This window comes from Heteronotia binoei, chromosome 17 (assembly GCF_032191835.1).
Source record: "Heteronotia binoei isolate CCM8104 ecotype False Entrance Well chromosome 17, APGP_CSIRO_Hbin_v1, whole genome shotgun sequence".
In the NCBI taxonomy this organism is placed as follows: domain Eukaryota; kingdom Metazoa; phylum Chordata; class Lepidosauria; order Squamata; family Gekkonidae; genus Heteronotia; species Heteronotia binoei.
Window position 1 is genome coordinate 55,411,957 of NC_083239.1, and position 20,071 is coordinate 55,432,027.

General features: G+C 51.7%; 1 protein-coding gene across 1 annotated transcript; it reads right to left on the reverse strand.

Moving 5' to 3' along the window:
* Positions 1-1,973: 1,973 nt before the first annotated feature.
* Positions 1,974-15,714, reverse strand: LOC132586312 (4F2 cell-surface antigen heavy chain-like). The gene is made up of 8 exons (XM_060258337.1): positions 15,371-15,714; positions 14,256-14,403; positions 13,209-13,305; positions 12,144-12,221; positions 10,603-10,661; positions 9,491-9,665; positions 5,996-6,121; positions 1,974-2,325 (listed from the first exon to the last, which is right to left on the reverse strand). Exons 1-8 carry the CDS (start codon positions 15,696-15,698, stop codon positions 1,975-1,977), a joined length of 1,362 nt encoding a protein of 453 aa, XP_060114320.1. The 5' UTR covers positions 15,699-15,714; the 3' UTR covers position 1,974.
* Between the last annotated feature and the right edge of the window lie 4,357 nt (positions 15,715-20,071).

Sequence of the window (20,071 nt, forward strand, 5' to 3'; positions counted from 1 at the left end):
CACAGAAGGAAGCAAGAGAGAGGCAGAAGGAAGCAGAGGACAGCCAGTTGCTCGGGAGCCTGATGGGAGCTCTCCGGAGGCCTGATTCGGCCCCCAGGCCACATTTTTGACACCCTTGCTTAAAGGTGTTCCTGGGCTCTTGGCTCTTTCTGCAACTGATCTCCAGAGGGCATATATCAGTTCACCTGGAGAAAATGGGTGTTTTGGAGGATGGAGTATAATATTATACCTTGTCAAAGACCGCCCCCCCACTGCCCTCCCGAGGCTCCACCCCCCCGCCCAAATTTTCAGGGATCATAGAGTTGGAAAGGACCTTCAGGGTCATCTAGTCCAACCCCCTGCACAATGCAGGAAATCCACAAACACCTCCCCCTAAATTCACAGGATCCGCATTTTAAGAAGGATCTAGACAAGCTGGAACGGGTCCAGAGGAGGGCGACGAAGATGTTTGAGGGGTCTGGAGACCAAGTCCTGTGAAGAAAGGTTGAGGGAGCTGGAGATGTTTAGCCTGGAGAGGAGGCGGCTGAGAGGTGATAGGATCACTAGCTTCAAGTCCTTGAAGGGCTGTCATGTAGAATTGTTTCTGCAGCCCCGGAAGGTAGGACCAGAACCAACGGGTTGAAATTAAATCAAAAGAGCTTCCGGCTCAACATTAGGAAGAACTTCCTGACCGTTAGAGCAGTTCCTCTGTGGAATAGGCTTCCTTGGGAGGCAGTGGGCTCTCCTTCCTTGGAGGTTTTTAAACAGAGGCTAGATGGCCATCTGACAGCAATGAGGATCCTGTGAATTTAGGAGGAGGTATTTTTTGAGTTTCCTGCATTGTGCAGGTGGTTGAACTAGATGATCCTGGAGGTCCCTTCCAACTCTATGATTCTAGGATTCTCAAACTTGTAGCTCATCCTTCTCTTCCCACCCCAACACATCTCTGAAATGTCCAAATGTGACTCCTCTTGAAATTAAAAAAAAAAAAAAACCTCAGGGCTGCAAAACAAAATAAAGAAGCTGTGTTTTCTTTTCTTTATTAAATCCCATTATCAAGGAGATCCGGTTACATTATCTCCAAAAACAACCTTCCTTGTTTTAGCAATTACGCTGCCCCTTTGTGGGGAGGGGAAGTGGGACAGATGTTACCACCATGTGTGTCCCCCCCTTTCTTTCTTTTGTCTCCTGGTGAGTCCTAATTTGGCAACTGGGGGGCATCTGTGCACACAGAACCCAAAGTGAAGCCCACACTTCGGTATCTAAGAGAAGAGCTCGGCCTTCAGTTAAAAGAAAACATAAGCTGCTAGTCCTCTTTTTACCAATTTTATTATTCTGTAATATATTGAATAATATTCATAAAACAAGTTAATACGAAATTAATACATTACATTTTCTTCCTCCCCTCCCCCCCTTTCCATGACCCCCGCCGGTGTTTTTACTTGAATTTACTTGAGGCACCCATCTCCAGCAGGAACCACACGCTAGAAAGCCTGAAAGTACCAGAGGGCGAGACTCCGCACCCGGGATGGGGAAGGCCTGCCCAGAGAGGCTCCACCCCGCCTCCACTGTTTGTGTTGTGGGAGGGGAAGTTGGGTCTGCCCTGGGAGTTGGCTCTTGGCGAGAGTTAAAAGGCCACCTGGTCTGAAATCCTTCCCCTTCATTTTGATCCAATGAGCCAAACTTCTCCCGTGGTTAGAGATGGCCCCAATCCATGGTCTACTTCCCCACTCCCTCCCTGGCCCATCCCTCTGGGATCCGTCAGAATCCCTTTACTTTTTGAACCATAGAAAAAAGTTTGAGTCCAATGGGCTCTTTAAGACCAACAAAGTTTAATTCTGGGGGCAAGCTTTTTCAGACACCATACAGATCCATAGAAAGAATGAAGAGTCCATGACAGCCAATGAGCTATGAGCGTCTCCTATGCTGGCCAATCACAAAGCAGCACAGTAATCCATAAGAGTCCCTTCTTTTCTTCCCCGGCAGACCGGCCAATCAGGGCCCTGTCTTGGAGGGCACCCTGAGAAGGAGTGCTTGGTGCGCGGCCAGCCGGACTTCCTCCATCTTGACTTCGCTCTGGGGCTCCGGGCGGGTGCTCAAGAGGACCCTGGCATGGCTTGGGAAGCTGGTTTGGCTCAGGTTGAGATGGCAGGGCTGAGAGTCAAAGTTCAGGACCACCACAATGCCAGAGCAGGGGCCCGGGCGGAGAAAAGCAAAGATGTCCTCAGAGCGATTGGTGAAGGGCAATGGGGTAAAGCTGGCTCCCTGAAGCGCAAAGGAATTTGCACGGAGTGGCAGAAGAGATCGGTAGATGGCAGTCAGAGGGTGCCCATTTGTGTCCGGCTTCTGCAAGAGAGAATCGCATGTGGGGAAGGAAGAAAAAGAAGACCATAGATTTATACCCCGCCTTTCTCTCTGCATCAGAGTCTCAGAGTGGCTCACAATCTCCTTTATCTTCTTCCCCCCAACAGACAGCCTGTGAAGTGGGTGGGGCTGAGAGGGCTCTCACAGCAGCCGCCCTTTCAAGGACAACTCCTGCGAGAGCTATGGCTGATCCAAGACCATTCCAGCAGCTGCAAGTGGAGGAGTGGGGAATCAAACCTGGTTCTCCCAGATAAGAGTCCAGGCACTTAGAAGAAGACTGAAGGTTTATACCCCGCCCTTCTCTCTGAATCAGAGTCTCAGAGTGGCTCACAATCTCCTTTACCTTCCCCCGCCACAACAGACACCCTGTGAGGTGGGTGGGGCTGAGAGGGCTCTCCCAGCAACTGCCCTTTCAAGGACAACTCCTGCCAGAACTATGGCTGACCCAAGGCCATGCCAGCAGCTGCAAGCGGAGGAGTGGGGAATCAAACCCAGTTCTCCCATATAAGAATCTGCATACTTAAGAAGAAGAAGATGATGATGATATTGGATTTATATTCTGCCCTATACTCTGAATCTCAGAGTCTCAGAGCGGCTCACAATCTCCTTTACCTTCCCCACCCCCTACAACAGACACCCTGTGAGATACGTGGGGCTGAGAGAGCTCTTACAGCAGTTGCCCTTTCAAGAACAAGCTCTGCCAGAGCTATGGCTGACCCAAGGCCATTCCAGCAGCTGCAAGTGCAGGAGCGGGGGGGTCAAACCCGGTTCTCCCAGATAAGAGAGTTATGGCTGACCCAAGGCCATTCCAGCAGCTGCAAGTGGAGGAGTGGGGAATCAAACCCGGATCTCCCAGATAAGAGAGCTCTGGCTGACTCAAGGCCATTCCAGCAGCTGCAAGGGGAGGAGGGGGGAATCAAACCCGGTTCTCCCAGATAAGAGTCTGCACACCTCACCACTACACCAAACTGCATCACCAGGGAAATCTTTGACTGACATCTGTGCAAAGGAGGTGGGCAAAAACCAGCCCCATTCATTACAATGGAGATGGCAGAGGGAAGCTTCCCCGTGGGTTGTACCTGTTGTGTGGCAGAGAGTCTGAATTCAAGGACTGAATCCTAAGAGCAGTTGTGCTGGATCAGACCCACAGCCCGCTCAGGGGCCAACTGAATCCTCCTAGAATACCTCAAAAGCTGAGCATGGCAGGCAAAGTCTCCCTCCATTCCCCCTCCCGCACTGGTATCCGGAGGCCTCCAACCCCTGAACATGGAACTTCCCTTTAGTCAGTGCTTTTCTTGTAAAAAAAGCCCAGCACGGACTCATTTGCATATTAGGCCACACCCCCATGACATCACCACTGATTTGAAAAGGGATTTTTTTGTACAAAAGGAGCCCCATGGCGCAGAGTGTTAAAGCTGCAGTACTGCAGTCCTAACCTCTGCTCGCGACCTGAGTTCGATCCCCGGCAGAAGCTGGGTTTTCAGATAGCCAGCTCCAGGTTGACTCAGCCTTCCATCCTTCCGAGGAAGGTAAAATTAGTACCCAGCTTGCTGGGGGGAAAGTGTAGAGGACTGGGGAAGGCAATGGCAAATCACCCTGTAAAAAGTCTGCCATGAAAACATTATGAAAGCAACGTCACCCCAGAGTGGGAAACGACTGGTGCTTGCACAGGGGACCTTTTAGCCGCCGCCATCTCCTGTGGCAGTGAATTCCACATGTTAATCACCCTTTGGGTGAAGAAGGACTTCCTTTTATCCGTTCTAACCTGACTGCTCCGCAATTTCATTGCATGCCCACGAGTTCTCGTATTGTGAGAAAGGGAGAAAAGTACTTCTTTCTCTACTTTCTCCATCCCACGCATCATCTTGTCAACCTCTATCATGTCACCCCGCAGTCGACGTTTCTCCAAGCTAAAGAGCCCCAAGAGTTTTAACCTTTCTTCATAGGGAAAGTGTTCCAACCCTTTAATCATTCGTTGCCCTTTTCTGGACTTTTCCCAATGCTATAATATCCTTTTTGAGGTGCAGTGACCAGAATTGCACACAGTATTCCAAATGAGACCGCACCATCGGGATTCACAGAATCCTAGAGTTGTAAGGGACCTCCAGGGTCATCTAGTCCAACCCCCTGCACAATGCAGGAAACTCACAAACTCCTCCCTCTAAACTCATGTGCCTATTCTGCCGCACCTCCTGACACCAAACCAGCCGGAACTGCATTCCTACTCAAAAAAAGCCGTGTATGCAGTCATAAGTGGCCAGCAGCCCCGTTGCCCCCGCATTCTCTCAGGATGTCTGGACCCCTTTCAAAGCCAACTAAAGCACTGGCAAGTTGTGTCACTTGATTACTCAGTGAGCCAAGAAGCATTTGCTTTTGTCTGCCTCAAACCCAGTCGGCTAAATTAAGAAGAGGCAAACAAAATTAAAGGAAACTGAGTTTTTATGGCAATCAGGTTCATATGCCATCGATCCCAGAATGTGGCCCTTCACAGCACTCCAACTATGCCTCCTGGGGCGAAAATGGAGAGAGCCAGTGGGAAGTGGTGGTTGCAGTGTGGGACCAGCATCTTAGAGACCCCGTCTTCAAGTACTTGAAGGGCTGTCCTATAGAGGCTGGGGTGGAATTGCTTTCTGTGGCCCCAGAAGGTCGGACCAGAACCAATGGGTTGAAATTAAATCAGAAGAGTTTCTGGCTCAACATGAGGAAGAACTTCCTGACCGTTAGAGCAGTTCCTTAGTGGAACAGGCTTCCTCCTCAGGAGGTGGTGGGCTCTCCTTCCTTGGAGGTTTTTCAACAGAGGCTAGATGGGCATCTGACAGCAATGAAGATCCTGTGAATTTAGGGGGAGGTGTCTGTGAGTTTCCTGCAGTGTGCAGGGGGTTGGACTAGATGACCCTGGAGGTCCCTTCCAACTCTAGGATTCTTCAGGAGGTAGTGGGCTCTCCTTCCTTGGAGGTTTTTAAAGAGAGGCTGGATGGCCATCTGACAGCAATGAAGATCCTGTGAATTTAGGGGGAGGTGTTTGTGAGTGTCCTGCATTGTACAGGGGATTGGGCTAGATGACCCTAGAGGTCCCTTCCAGCTCTATGATTCTATGGGGGAGGAGGATAAAGGAGATTGTGAGCCACTCTGAGATTTGGAGTGGAAGGCAGAATATAAATCCAATATCTTATTATTATTATGATTACTACATGGTAATATGTAATGAAATAATTACACAACTCACGGCCCGGTTGCTAACAGGCCACGGACCAGGGGTTGGGGACCCCTCCTCTAGATCAGTCTGGATTCTGTGGGTCTTACATCCCCTACCTCTTTTCTTTTTCTCCTGCAGGGGGCTCTGCAGTTCTGGCAGGCCCAAGGAGTGAGCGGCTTCCTGGTGGCCAAGGACGCCCCCTGGTGTTTGTGAGTTTCCTGCATTGTGCAGGGGGTTGGATGAGATGACCCGGGAGGTCCCTTCAAACTCTAGGATTCTGTGAATCCCCACTCTGCCACAGCAAGCTTGCTGGGTGACCCTGGGCCAGTTGCATGTTCTCGTTCCATCCTACCTCACTGGGTTGTTGTGAGAATGAAGTGCAGGAGAGGGGAATGATGGGTCCCCGTCGCGGAGAAACGAGGGGTATATAGATGGCTTAACTTAAAAAATGCTCACCATGGTGCTGCCCAGCGGAACTGGGGATCCCGCCCCACCTTGCAAGAGAGGAGTCCCGGGAAGGCTGAACAGGAGAACCCCGAGTGTCGCCTCCAAGTCTGAAGTCAGCGGGGACCCCTCGGCCACCTGGGAGAGCAAAGGGAGGAGCCAAATGGGCACGGGAGGCAGCCACTTCTGCTTCTGCCCTGAAAGCGTGCAGCTTCTCTGTGCAAAAGTTTCTCATTCTTTGGTTCTGAAGCTGCATTCTGCTTCTTGCATCCTGAAGGCTACCGGAAAGTCCCAGCGGCTCTTCTTACTGGGGTCAGGGGAAACCGCACCCCCCCCTTCCAGATCTTCCTCCTCTATTGGTCCTGTACTCTCTGTGGCCTCCGACTCACATAAATATGCCCCCGCCCCGCTGCACAAGCCCCCAGATGCTAACTGGTTTGTTCCACTACAGAGCAGGTAGGGTTGCCAGGTCTAATTCAAGAAATACCTGGGGGTTTGGGGGTGGAGCCAGGAGACTTTGGGGGTGGAGCCAGGAGACTTTGGGGTGGAGCTAGGAGACTTTGGGGGTGGAGCCAGGAGACGTTGGGGTGGCACCAAGATCAAGGCTGTGACAAGCGTAATTGAACTCCAAAGGGAGTTCTGGCCATCCCATTTAAAGGGACTGCACACCTTTCAAATGCCTTCCCTCCATTGGAAATAACGATGGAGAGGGGCACCTTCTTTGGGGGCACACAGAATTGGATCCCGTGGCCCAATCCTTTTGAAACTTGGAGGCTGTTTTGAGGAGAGGCACTGGATGCTTTGCTGAAGATTTGGTGCCTTTATCTCAAAAAACAGACCAACCCCCCCCCCCCAGGCCCAGATACCCACAGATCAATTCTCCATTATACCCTATGGAAATCGGTCTCCATAGGGAATAATGGAAGGTGCCCAGCAGCGGGAGGGCCTCCAAACCAGGGGATTCCCTGCCCCCACCTGGGGATTATAAGGTAACCAAAAAAGAGAAATGCAGGAAAATGGAGCAGGAAAAAGGTGAGAACCTCCACAAATAACCAGCCTCAAAAAAAAATTACAAATATAGTAAATACTTCATAAACAAAAAATACGTATTAGCGTGAAGTGAAATGTGTCATGGGTACTGGGGACCCTGCAGAAGAAGCTGAGCCTGCGGAAGAAACTGTGCCCCTGCCACCTGCACCAGTGCCCCTGCCTCCTGCTGGAGAAGCCCCCCTGCCTCGCCCTCTCGGGTGGCTCGTGAGCGTGACCGCTTTCGTCACGACCTCAGGGATCGGAGGAGGGCGGCACGCTCACGAGCAAGACGCTCCCTGAGCGCTGAGTTTTGAAAGGATTCTGGCCCTTCTGGAGTGAGGATGCTTGAGTCTCAGCAGGATCCTGGCTGCCTCTCTGAGCCAGCAATTAGCCCAAATGGGCAACAGACAGCAGAGGGCTATATAGCTGTGGGCTTTGGGAGGAGGCTTTGTGGAAGCAACTAGTCACTTACCTGATGTTCTAGCATCCACTTCGGCGTCTGACTTTGGCTTCTGGACCCCCTGACTTCGGCTTCTGAACCTCTGACCTGCGATACCTGGACTGTGATTCGGTTTTGGCGCCTTGGACCCTCTTTGCTCACCGGCTACAGACCTTGGACTGCCCCTGGACTCTGCCTGACCCGGCCCCAGCCCGTGACAAAATGGACCACAACTGAGGAGGAAAGCCACACCCACACCACAATTTCAAAAAAGATGACTCAACGTCTGCAAATACAGGGGAGAAGTCCGGGTTCTGGCAGAGGTGAAATTTTCAAGAGAGTCCAAGTTGTCTTCATAATCACTTATACTTATTCACTAAGCTTAGAATTTTGAAGTTTTTCTCTCTAGAAAAATGTCTTATGGTACTATGAAGCTTGTCGAAGCTCTCTTGTGAAACAGGAAATTTAGTGCAACCCTGTAGCGTTGTATGTGCTGCACAGGACTATTCCTTCCATGAAGACGACTTGGAGCTTTCGATTCTTTTGAAAATTTCACCTCTGCCAGAACCCGGACTTCTCCGCAGTATTTGCGGACATTGATTCGTCTTTTTGACATTGTGCGGTAGGTGTGGCTTTATCCTCAGTTGTGTTTAATTTCACTTCACGCTGGGGATGTTTAGCCTGGAGAGGAGGCGGCTGAGAGGTGCTAGGATCACCATCTTCAAGTACCTGAAGGGCTGTCCTAGAGAGGATGGGGTGGAATTGTTTTCTGTGGCCTTGGAAGGTAGGACCAGAACCAACGGCTTGAGATTAAATCAAAAGAGTCTCCGGCTCAACATTAGGAAGGACTTCCTGGCCGTTAGAGCAATTCCAAAATGGAACATGCTTCCTCCTGGGGAGGTGGTGGGCTCTCCTTCCTTGGAGGTTTTGAAGCAGAGGCTAGATGGCCATCTGACAGTGATGAAGATCCTGTGAATGTTGGGGGAGGGGTTTGTGAGTTTCCTGCAAAGTGCAGGGGTTGGACTAGATGACCCTGGAGGTCCCTTCGTACTCTAGGATTTTTCAGAAGCTGGTGGGCTGTCCCTCCTTGAAAGTTTTAAAACAGAGGCTAGATGGCCATCTGACAGAAATGAAGATCCTGTGAATTTAGGAGGAGGTGTTTGTGAGTTTCCTGCATGGTGCAGGAGGTTGGACTAGATGACCCTGGAGGTCCCTTCCAGCTCTAGGATTCTAGGATTCTTCAGGAGGTGGTGGGCTCTCCTTCCTTGGAGGTTTTGAAGCAGAGGCTAGGCGGCCATCTGACAGCAATGAAGATCCTGTGAATTTAGGGGGAGGTGTTTGTGAGTTTCCTGCCTGGTGCAGAGGGTTGGACTAGATGACCCTGGAGGCCCCATCCAACTCTATTATTCTATGCTGATACATATTTTTTTGTTTATAAAGTATTTACTATTTTTGTATTTTTTTGAGGCTGGTTATTCGCAGAGGTTCTCGCCTTTTCCCTGCCCCACCTGGGGATTGAACATATGAACATATGAAGCTGCCTTATACTGCATCAGACCCTTGGTCCATCAAAGTCAGTCTTGTCTTCTCAGACTGGCAGCGGCTCTCCAGGGTCTCAAGCTGAGGATTTTCATGCCTACTTGCCTGGACCCTTTTTGGAGATGCCAGGGATTGAACCTGGGACCTTCTGCTTACCAAGCAGATGCTCTACCACTGCGCCACCATCCCTTCCCTTAGACCTGTGAACAGGTACAAACATATGAAGCAACCTTCTACTGAATCAGACCCTCAGTCCATCAAAGTCAGTCTTGTCTTCTCAGACTGGCAGCGGCCCTCCAGGGTCTCAAGCTAAGGATTTTCACGCCTACTTGCCTGGACCCTTTTTGGAGATGCTGGGGATTGAACCTGGGACCTTCTGCTTCCCAAGCAGATGCTCTACCCCTGAGCCACCGTCCCTCCCCTCCAATCCCTCCAAGGAGGGATTGGCAACCCTCCTTGGAGGGCAGTGCTACAGAGCTGCCCGGGCCCTTTCTGCTCACCGTCCAGCCGGGCCACGGCCCCCCAGGGTACTTCAGGGCCGCCTCCACCCTCTGGGTCAGGGCACTGGCCTTCAGATCCCTCTCGCTTCTTGGCAGGTTGCAGGTGAGGATGACCCTGCTTGGAACCCGGCAGGAAATATTGCAGGTTTCACTCTGGTCCCAGACCATCAGGACTCTGTGAGAGAGTGGCACAAACACAGGGCTGCCCACTCTGGGTTGGGAAAGGTCTGGAGATTTGGGGGGCGGAGCCTAGGAAGTTTGGCGAGTGGGAGTTTGGGGAGGGGAGGAGCCTCAGAAGGGTCTAAGGCCACTCAGCCCACCTTCCAAAGCAGCCGTTTTCTCCGGGGAACTGATTTTGGTCATCTGGAGGTTGTAAATGGTGGGAGATCTCCAAATGCTACCTGGATTTGCAACCAATGCTCTCTCTAAGCTGCGGAGTCTTGCGAGCAGAAATTCTACTTTGTGAGCAACTGGCATTAAAGTTGTGAGCTCTGCACGAATAGGCTCTGGGGCCCTTTTTCCTGAGCTGAGACAGAAATGCGTGAGCCTGAGGCTAAGAAAACTGCGGGCTTGCTCACACTAACTCAGCTTAGAGGGAACAAAGCAGGAGTCCAGTTGCACCTTTAAGACCTTTAAAGTTTTATTCAGAAGGTAAGCTTTCGTGCGCTAGAAGCACACTTCATCAGACAATAGGGTGGGATGGCAAGCAGTCCTGAATATAGAGAAAGTGGGCACTGAATTAGTATGCAAAATCATGGAAATTTTTTTTTAGCAGATAAAAGAAGCACAAGTTGGGGGTCTGGTGATTGTTTGTGTTGACTGGGGTGAAACAACAAGAAGGCAATATAAGTCGGAATAGCAGGTTAATGTCTATGCCATTAAGTGTCAAGTGCAATAAATAAGAGTCTGTTGTAACGTTAGACCAACCCGCCAGCCCACCTGGATCTATCAGCTTAGAGGGAACACTGTTTGCAACCCTAGACCACGCACAGCTTCCCTGCAGAACTCCATTCAGACTATATTTTTTAAAAATGCATTTTGTGAGTACAGGCTCCAGGCCCCCCTCCAGTCCCCCTCTCTCAGCAATCCCACAAAGATCCCACACAACTCACCTTTCCTCACCCCGATCCGTCCCTCTCTGTCTTTCCAGCTCACTCCAGGCCTTCAGGACCTGCAAACACATTCCACACTTCAAAAGTCAAGGGCAAGCAACTTTTTGGGGCTCTCCGAGGGCCAAAACTCACACTCTCCACCTTCCTGGGAAGACGCTGGTGGGTCAGCAAGCAAAAGGAAGGGGACAAAGACACGAGGAGGGTTTGGCTGGACAACACAGGGAGCAAAGCAGACCCCACCCAGTGCTCCCGGAACAGGGCAGGCCCAGTCCTTCTCCCAAACCACGCTGCAAGGATCTCTGGGTTGGGCTCAGCGGTTGGCATGGAGAACTGGCCTTAAATGCTGCTGCTCAGAATGGTCTGGTGTGCTGCCCCCTGCTGGGAGCTGCTGACCCTGTTCCAGATCCATGTCATGCGGGGTTGCCAAAACCAAGTCAGGAAATTCCAGGTGCGCCGGAGGCAGCATTGGGAAGGGAGAGAACTCCGCAGGGGTGTGATGGCACAGAGTCTGCCCTCTGATGCTTCCATTCTCTCCGGGTAAACTGATCCCTGGAGATCACTTGTGATTCCAGGGGGACTCCGGTCCCACCTGGAGGTTGGCAACCCCACAGACACATCTGTCCTGGTTCCAGGGGTGGAATTCTAGCAGGAGCTCCTTTGCATACTAGGCCATACACCCCTGATGCGGCCAATCCTCCAAGAGCTTACAAGGCTCTTTTTCATAAGCTCTTGGAGGATTGGCTACATCAGGGGTGTGCAGCCTAATATGCAAAGGAGTTCCTGCTAGAATTCCACTCCTGCCTGGTTCACACATTCCCAATCAAGAATGTGCATTAAAACCCTCCTTTTCCCTCTACATGCACATTAAAGGGGGCATCCTCCTATGCCTTGAGCGCCACCAAAGGTGCTGTGCTCAGAGCACCATCGCGGTGTGGATAGTAGATGGCTGCCCCCCCCCTCACCACGCCGAAGTTGCCCCATTTGAGAAACTGCAGTGTAGTTTTGGATACTCCCCACTTATGTTCCCTCTAAGCTGTGGCGTCTTGTGAGCAAAAATTCCACTTCGTGATCTACTGAATCAATGAGTGTGTTCTGGGTCCATTTTTCCTGAGCTAAGACAAAAATGTGTGAGCCGGAGGCTAAAAAACTTTTCCTGACCTAAGACAAAAATGTGTGAGCCGGAGGCTAAAAAACTGTGAGCCAGCTCACGCTAACTCAGCTTAGACGGAACACTGCTCCCCACCCCTCCCCACCCCCATCCTCCCCATTGTGTGTATGTCTCAAGAAGTGTTCCCTTTAAGCTGAGTTAGCATGAGCTAGCTCACAGTTTTTCAGCCTGCGACTCACACATTTTTGTCTTAGCTCAGGAACAATGACCCCAGAGCAAGCTAATTTATGCAGTAACTCATAGCTTTAATGCCAGTAGCTCATTAAGTAGAATTTTTACTCATATGACTCCACGGCTTAGGGGGAATGATGGCCTTAAGTGCTGTCAGTTGCTTCCAACTTATGGCAAAGTACAATAGCCTCGGTGCACTCACTGCATCTAGCCACCAGGCGGGGTCCTTGGCCACCAGGAAGCCGCTCACTCCTTGGGCCTGCCAGAACTGCAGCGCCCCCTGCAGGAGAAGAAGAAAAGAGGTAGGGGATGTGAGACCCACAGAATCCAGACTCATCTAGAGTAGGGGTCCCCAACCCCTGGTCCGTGGCCTGTTAGCAACCGAGCCATGAGTTGTATAATTATTTCATTATATATTACCATGTAGTAATCACAATAATAATAATAAGATATTGGGTTTATATCCCGCCTTCCACTCCAAATCTCAGAGTGGCTCACAATCTCCTTTATCCTCCCCCCACATAGAATCATAGAGCTGGGAGGGACCTCTAGGGTCATCTAGTCCAACCCCCTGCACACTGCAGGAAACTCACAAACACCTCCCCCTAAATTCACAGGATCCTTATTGCTGTCAGATGGTCATCTAGCTTCTGTTTAAAAACCTCCAAGGAAGGAGAGCCCTCGACCTCCTGAAGAATCCTAGAATCCTAGAGTTGGAAGGGACCTCCAGGGTCATCTAGTCCAACCCCTGCACAATGCAGGAAACTCACCAACACCTCCCCCTAAATTCACAGGATCGTCATTGCTGTCAGATGGCCACCTAGCCTCTGCTGAAAAACCTCCAAGGAAGGAGAGCCCACCACCTCCCGAGGAAGCCTGTTCCACTGAGTAACCGCTCTAACCGTCAGGAGGTTCTTCCTAATGTTGAGCCGGAAGCTCTTTTGATTTAATTTCAACCCATTGGTTCTGGTCCTACCTTCTGGGGCCATAACAGACACCCTGTGAGATAGGTGGGGCTTAGAGAGCTCTCCCAGATGCTGGCCTTTCAAGGACAGAGTCTCAGAGCAGCCTACAACCTCCTTTATCTTCCTTCGCCACAACAGACACCCTGTGAGGCAGGTGGGGCTGAGAGAGCTCTTGCAGCAGCTGCCCTTTCAAGGACAACCTCTGCCAGAGCTATGGCTGACCCAAGGCCAAGGCTTCTGGAAACAGAAGCAATGAAGAGCAGTGGTTGGGGGAAGAAAGAGAGGCAAGAAGGGGCCGTTACCTTCAGCTGCGATCCTGTCTCGTTCCTCTCAGCCGCAAGGTCTGGCTCTTCCGCCCAGGTTGGGAGTTCAAGGAGGATTCGGATCCCTGAGTGATGGAGGAAGAAAAGTGCTTAGCTTGAGCCCCCAAAGCTCAGTCCCCAAACCTGTTCTAAATGAGTTTTGTCAGTGGTGGCACTTCACCTGTGGATTGGCCCCCGCCCGATGCTTGCTTGGTACTGCCCTCACCTGCATTGAGGGACAGGCCAAAACATTTCTCTTCTTCACCCAGGCTTTTTGCTAAGGGGTTTCCTCCCTTTTAATAAGAGCCCCGTGGAGCAGAGTGCTCAGCTGCAGTACTGCAGTCCAAGCTCTCTGCTCACAACCTGAGTTTGATCCTGGCGGAAGCTGGGTTCAGGTAGCCAGCTTGAGACTGACTCAGCCTTCCATCCTTCTGAGGTCGGTAAAATGAGTCCCCAGCTTGCTGGAGGGAAAGTGTAGCTGACTGGGGAAGGCAAGGGCAAACCACCCCGTAAAAAGTGTGCCGTGAAAACGTCATGATAGAGAGCCTCAAAGCATTTGAACAGTGCCTTCTTCTCTCTGATGAGTAAATGCAGCATATTTCTGCATGTCTGGACTGTGGAAGTAACGCTGCCCCCCTCCCCAAAGGCCTAACTTCCAGGTAAACTGAAACTTCAGCACACCTCTGGTATACAGTCCCCCCACCCACCCCAAGATTCTGCCCCAGCTTATTTAGGTGATCCCTGGCTTGCCTCCATTCTGGGAAATTCCTGGATGCTGCCAGGAAAGGCAGAGTTTGGAGAGGGGAAAGAAACAGAGCTCAGAAGAGATGTGATATCTCTCTAGGACTTTAGTTTCTCTTAGACTCTATGGCATACCACAGAGTCCACTCTCTGAAGCTGCCACCTCCTCAAAGTCTGGAGACTGGGTGAGATTTCAGGAGAACCCCACCACCCGATGAGATGGGTCGGTAACTCCACACACAGCCCCCCCCCACTCTTGCCACCCTCTCCATCACCTGCCAGCCCAGCCTCCGTACCTTGCTTGTGCCATCCGCCACCAGCAGCTGCAGTTGTTCCAGTGAGCCGTGGGTAGAGAGAACACTGCTCAAATTGGCGCCGTCTCCCTTGAGGACACCGCCCAGCACAAGCGCTTGGGCGGGGAGTTCCACAAGTTGGTCCAAGAGATGCCTCACACCTGGAGGGGGGGGGGAGAACAAGGCACAAACGCTGTCACTGTTGAGCAGGGTCTGGATTAGAGGCCACAAGTGAGCAGCCCTTTCCCCTAAAACCTGCTTTCCGCTGCAGCCTATAAAAAAGGAGACCACAGAAGGACTGGAGGAAAATCGGATACCTAAGCTGTGAACTTAAGTGTCTACCTTACCCACGCTGCCTTAGCTTAAGTTAAATCTGAGCCATTGGCTCAACTGTTTTAATTTTCAATATGTTTTGTTTCATCGTTTTACTGTTTATTTATTGGAAGAGCCCCGTGGCGCAGAGTGTTAAAGCTGCAGTACTGCAGTCCTAAACTCTGCTCACGACCTGAGTTCGATCCCCGGCGGAAGCTGGGTTATCAGGTAGCCGGCTCGAGGTTGACTCAGCCATCCTTCCGAGGTCGGTAAAAGGAGTCCCCAGCTTGCTGGGGGGGAAGTGTAGATGACTGGGGAAGGCAATGGCAAACCACCCCGTAAAAAGTCTGCCGTGAAAACGTTGTGAAAGCAACGTCACCCCAGAGTCGGAAACGACTGGTGCTTGCACAGGGGACCTTTCCTTTCCTTATTTATTGATGTATTGTTGGTTTTAACTGCTTGACATGGTGGAATCCACCCTGAACCCTTATGGAAAGGGCGGAATATAAATTAACAGAAATAAAAGACAAGTCACACCATGGCTGCCTTTGGCTAACAGACTGGGTAGGTATTTCACTTGAGGAAACAGAGGGATGAAGGGGAAAGATCTTTCTCTTTGTCTCTCCCTCTGGCCTTCAAATGACTTTCCACTCTCTGGAGCAGCGTTCGGCGTCTATGAAGCATACCAGGTCCCGGCCTTTGCACGCTGACCAGTTCTGATCAGGGATGGTTTGCCTGTCTTCCACTGCACACCCTGCAGCCTCCGGGCCACTGCTAGGGGGCACGCATCCACCCACCCTCCCCTCCCTCCCTCACCTTCAAGGTCTCCATGCCCGTCGCCGTCGGAGTCGGGGAAGGAGGCGGGTGGCAGGCGGTAGAAGGATGTTTTCTGCCACCAGCTCAGAAGCGGGGCTGGCCGGTGCATCGTGAGCAGGAGCGCCAGGGCCGTGGCCAGCATGCAGACAAAGAGGGCTGCCACGAGGCATAGCAGGGCAGTCCGTAGCCCTTGCCAGGGGGCCGCCCTCGCCTGCTGCACCACCTCCTCCTGGCTCAGGTAGGCGGCGCTGCTGGGAGCGGGCTGAGAGAGCAGAGGCAGACGCTCACTGGGCACCTGGCAGGCAACGGCGGCTTCGGCCTTCCCCATCTTGCAGGCCTTTCTCCCGGAGCTGTAGGGGAGGAAAACAGAACACTGCAGCTGGACTTGGGGAGGGACGGTGGCTCAGTGGTAGAGCATCTGCTTGGGAAGGTCCCAGGTTCAATCCCCGGCATCTCCAACTAAAAAGGGTCCAGGCAAATAGGCGTGAAGAACCTCAGCTGCAGACCCTGGAGAGCCATGAATGGGGCTGTGGCTCAGTGGAAGAGCATCTGCTTGGGAAGCAGAAGGTCCCAGGTTCAATCCCCAGCATCTCCAACTCAAAAGGGTCCAGGCAAAGAGGTGTGAAAAACCTCCGCTTGAGACCCTGGAGAGCCGCTACCAGTCTGAGAAGACAAGACTGACTTTGATGGACCAAAGGTCTGATTCAGTATAAGGCAGCTTCATAGGTTCATGACTGCGGCTCAGGACTAGCTGTGGGGAGCCTGTGACCCCAATACTACGGCAATCACACTAGTAACCGATTTGCTACCAAGCAAGGGTCGCCAACTAGGGATGGGCACAAACTGGCTGATGAACTAAAGTTCATCGACACACTTGTGGGACTGTCTCCTCCCAAATATGCCCGGGAGGTTGTTACGTTTGGCCTCCCAACATCTGTTGGCCGTCTCTGGCCCAAGAGATGGCGTCTTGCCTCAACTAGGGCCGGGGCTTTTTCAGTCCTGGCCCCAACCCGGTGGAATCAGCTCCCTACAGAGATTGGGGGCCTACCTGGTTTATTAGCCTTCTGTAGGGCCTGTATAACGGAGCTGTTCCGCCAGGCTTTTAGTTGAGGCTGCAGGTGTCTTTTCTTGATCTGGTTGGCCTCCCCTGTCGGCGTGGTCACCTGTGCTATAAAATGGAATAATGTCTGCAATCTCTATGGGATAACATCTTATCATGATGTGAGATGGCCTGGCTGGGCAATCAGGGGTGGCCAACAGTAGCCCTCCAGCTGTTTTTTGCCTCTCTCTCGGCTTGGCTTCGCGAACGAAGATTTAAGAAGGGTGCAATAGTCCACGTTTGCTGCAGGCTCGCTGGTGGCTGACAAGACCAATGTGGGACAGGCAGGTCCGGCCACAGCGGCTGCAGGGAAAAGTCTGATTTAGGGTTGGTCCTGTAGCAGTGCGATTCTTCCTCAATCTCCTTTTGTCCTCAAGACCAGCTATGCGTGTGTTCTCAAAGGAAGAGACAGCCTGGTGGATGGTGTGCCTCCATGCTTTGCGATCTGAGGCTAGGTCAGACCACTGGTGATGGTTGATGTGACAGGTGCTAAGGGATTTCTTCAAGGAGTCCTTGTACCTCTTCTTTGGTGCCCCTCTATTTCGATGGCCGGTGGAGAGTTCGCCATACAGGGCAATCTTGGGAAGGCGGTGGTTTTCCATCCTAGAAATATGCCCTGCCCAGCGCAGCTGCGTCTTCAACAGCAGTGCCTCGATGCTGGTAACCTCGGCCCGCTTGAGGACTTCAGTGTTGGTCACAAAGTCACTCCAGTGGATGTTGAGGATGGTGCGAAGGCAGCGCTGATGAAAGCGCTCAAGGAGTCGCAGGTGATGACGGTATAAAACCCACGATTCGGAGCCATAGATGAGGGTTGTCATCACAACCGCTTTGTAAACATTGATCTTTGTGCCTTTTTTCAGATGCTTGTTGCTCCACACTCTTTTGTGCAGGCGGCCAAATGCACGGTTTGCCTTTGCCAGCCTGTTGTCAATCTCCTTGTCGATCTTGGCATCTGAGGAGATGATGCACCCCAGGTAGCTGAACTGCTGGACTGTCTTCAGAACTGATTCACCCACAGTGATGCAGGGAGGGTGATAATCTTCCTGGGGTGCAGGCTGGTGGAGAACTTCTGTCTTCTTCAGACTAACTTCTAGGCCGAATAGCTTGGCAGCCTCTGCAAAGCAGGACGTCATATGCTGCAGAGCTGATACCGAGTGGGAGACGAGTGCAGCATCATCAGCAAACAGTAGCTCTCGGATGAGTTTTTCCATTGTCTTGGAGTGGGCCTTTAGTCGCCTCAGGTTGAACAGGCTGCCATCGGTGCGATAGCGGATGTAGACACCATCGTCCTCATCTAGATCTACTGCGGCTCTTTGAAGCATCATGCTAAAGAAGATCGTAAAGAGAGTTGGCGCGAGAACGCAGCCTTGCTTTACACCTGTGCCTATTGGGAAGGGCTCCGAGAGGTCGTTGCAGTGTCTGACTTGGCCTCGCTGGTCTTCGTGTAGCTGGATGATCATGCTGAGGAACCTTGGGGGACATCCTAAACGTTCCAAGATTTGCCACAGGCCTTTCCTGCTAACGGTATCGAAAGCTTTGGTAAGGTCGACAAAAGTCACATACAGACCCTTGTTCTGTTCCCTGCATTTCTCTTGGAGCTGCCTGAGAACAAATACCATGTCGGTGGTGCTCCTGTTAGCTCTGAAGCCGCACTGGCTCTCTGGGAGGAGTTCTTCTGCAATGGTGGGCACCAGTCTGTTCAGGAGTATTCTGGCAAGGATTTTGCCTGCGATGGAGAGCAGGGTTATCCCCCGGTAGTTGGAGCAGTCTGACTTTTCCCCTTTGTTCTTGTATAGGGTGATGATGATTGCATCGCGAAAGTCCTGTGGTAATTTGCCTTGTTCCCAGCAGGTGACAAGTACTTTGTGAAGTGAGCTATGTAATACTGTGCCCCCATGCTTCCAGATCTCTGGTGGAATTCCATCAACTCCTGCTGCCTTGCCACTTTTCAGTTGCTTGATGGCTTTAACAGTCTCTTCTAGGGTGGGGATCTCATCCAACTCTGTTTTCACCGGTTGAAGTGGGGTGAGGTGGATTGCTGAATCTTGAACTACGCGGTTGGCACTGAAGAGAACCTGAAAATACTCCGACCACCGGTTCAGTATGGATGCCTTGTCTGTGAGGAGCACTTGGCCGTCTGCACTATGCAAGGGACTCTGAGCCTGATATGATGGACCATATACTGCCTTCAGGGCTTCGTAGAACCCTCTTAAATCACCAGTGTCTGCACACAGCTGGGTTCTCTCTGCAAGCTTGGTCCACCACTCGTTCTGAATGTCTCGAAGCTTGCGCTGGAGGTTGCTACATGCAGCGCGAAAGGTTGCTTTTTTCCCGGGACAGGAGGGCTGAGCAAGATGTGCTTGGTAGGCAGATCTCTTTTTTGCCAATAATTCTTGGATCTCTTGATTGTTCTCATCAAACCAGTCCTTGTTCTTCCTTGTGGAGAACCCGAGGACTTCTTCAGAGATCTGCAGGACGGTAGTTTTTAGGTGTTCCCAGAGTGCTTCTGGAGAAGGGTCTGTGGGGCAACTGAGGTCCTCAATTCTTGACTGGAGTTTTGCCTGGAAGGCAGCTTTAACTTCGGCTGACTGGAGGCTGCCAACCTGAAACTTCCTCCGAGGGATACCTCCTCTCCTGGGTGTGGGTTTAAAGTGAAGACGGAGATTGCAGCGTACAAGACGATGATCCGTATGACATTCTGCGCTGGGCATTACTCGGGTGTGTAAGACATCTCGAAGGTCTCTCTGGCGCACCAGAATGTAGTCGATAAGGTGCCAATGCTTGGACCGTGGGTGCATCCAGGTTGTCTTTAGACTGTTCTTCTGCTGGAAGATAGTGTTGGTGATGGTGAGCTGGTGCTCCATGCAGAATTCTAGCAGGAGGCGCCCGTTGTCATTGCAGTTGCCAATGCCGTGTTTGCCAAGTACTCCTTTCCAGGCTTCCGAGTCTTTACCTACTCTGGCATTGAAGTCGCCAAGGATGATCACCTTGTCCTCTGTAGGGGTCTTCCGTACGAGGTTGCGTAGATCAGCATAGAACTTGTTCTTTTCTGCAGGATCTGCTTGAAGGGTTGGGGCATACACACTGAAGAGTGTTGCATGCTGCTTGTTTTGAAGTGGGAGGCGCATAGACATGATGCGATCTGAGTGACCTGTTGGCAGGTTTTCGAGTTTGGAGGCAATGGAGTTCCTGACCATGAAGCCAACGCCAGAAAGGCGGCTCTCAGCCTTTGACTTACCTGACCAGTAGAGGGTATAGCCAGCACCGTGTTCTTGAAGACTACCTTCCTCAGGGAAACGGACCTCACTGAGAGCTGCTATGTCGATATTCAACCTGAGAAGTTCGTGGGCAACTAGAGCAGAGCGTCGTTCAGGGCGACCACTGTCTACTGTGTCAAGCATGGTTCTGATGTTCCAACACGCAAGCTTTAGTCTTTGCACACTTTGTGAGGCAGGTGCATGCCTTTTCTTTGTTGTTATTTTTCGACCGCAAGTAAGGATGCCCGTTGACCGCGGCTAGCCAACTGGGGTGGGGGAGACGAGCTTTGTTTAGGCCACCTTTTCTAGGCCCCTCTCCGTGTGGAGCAAGCAGTGCTGTCCCTA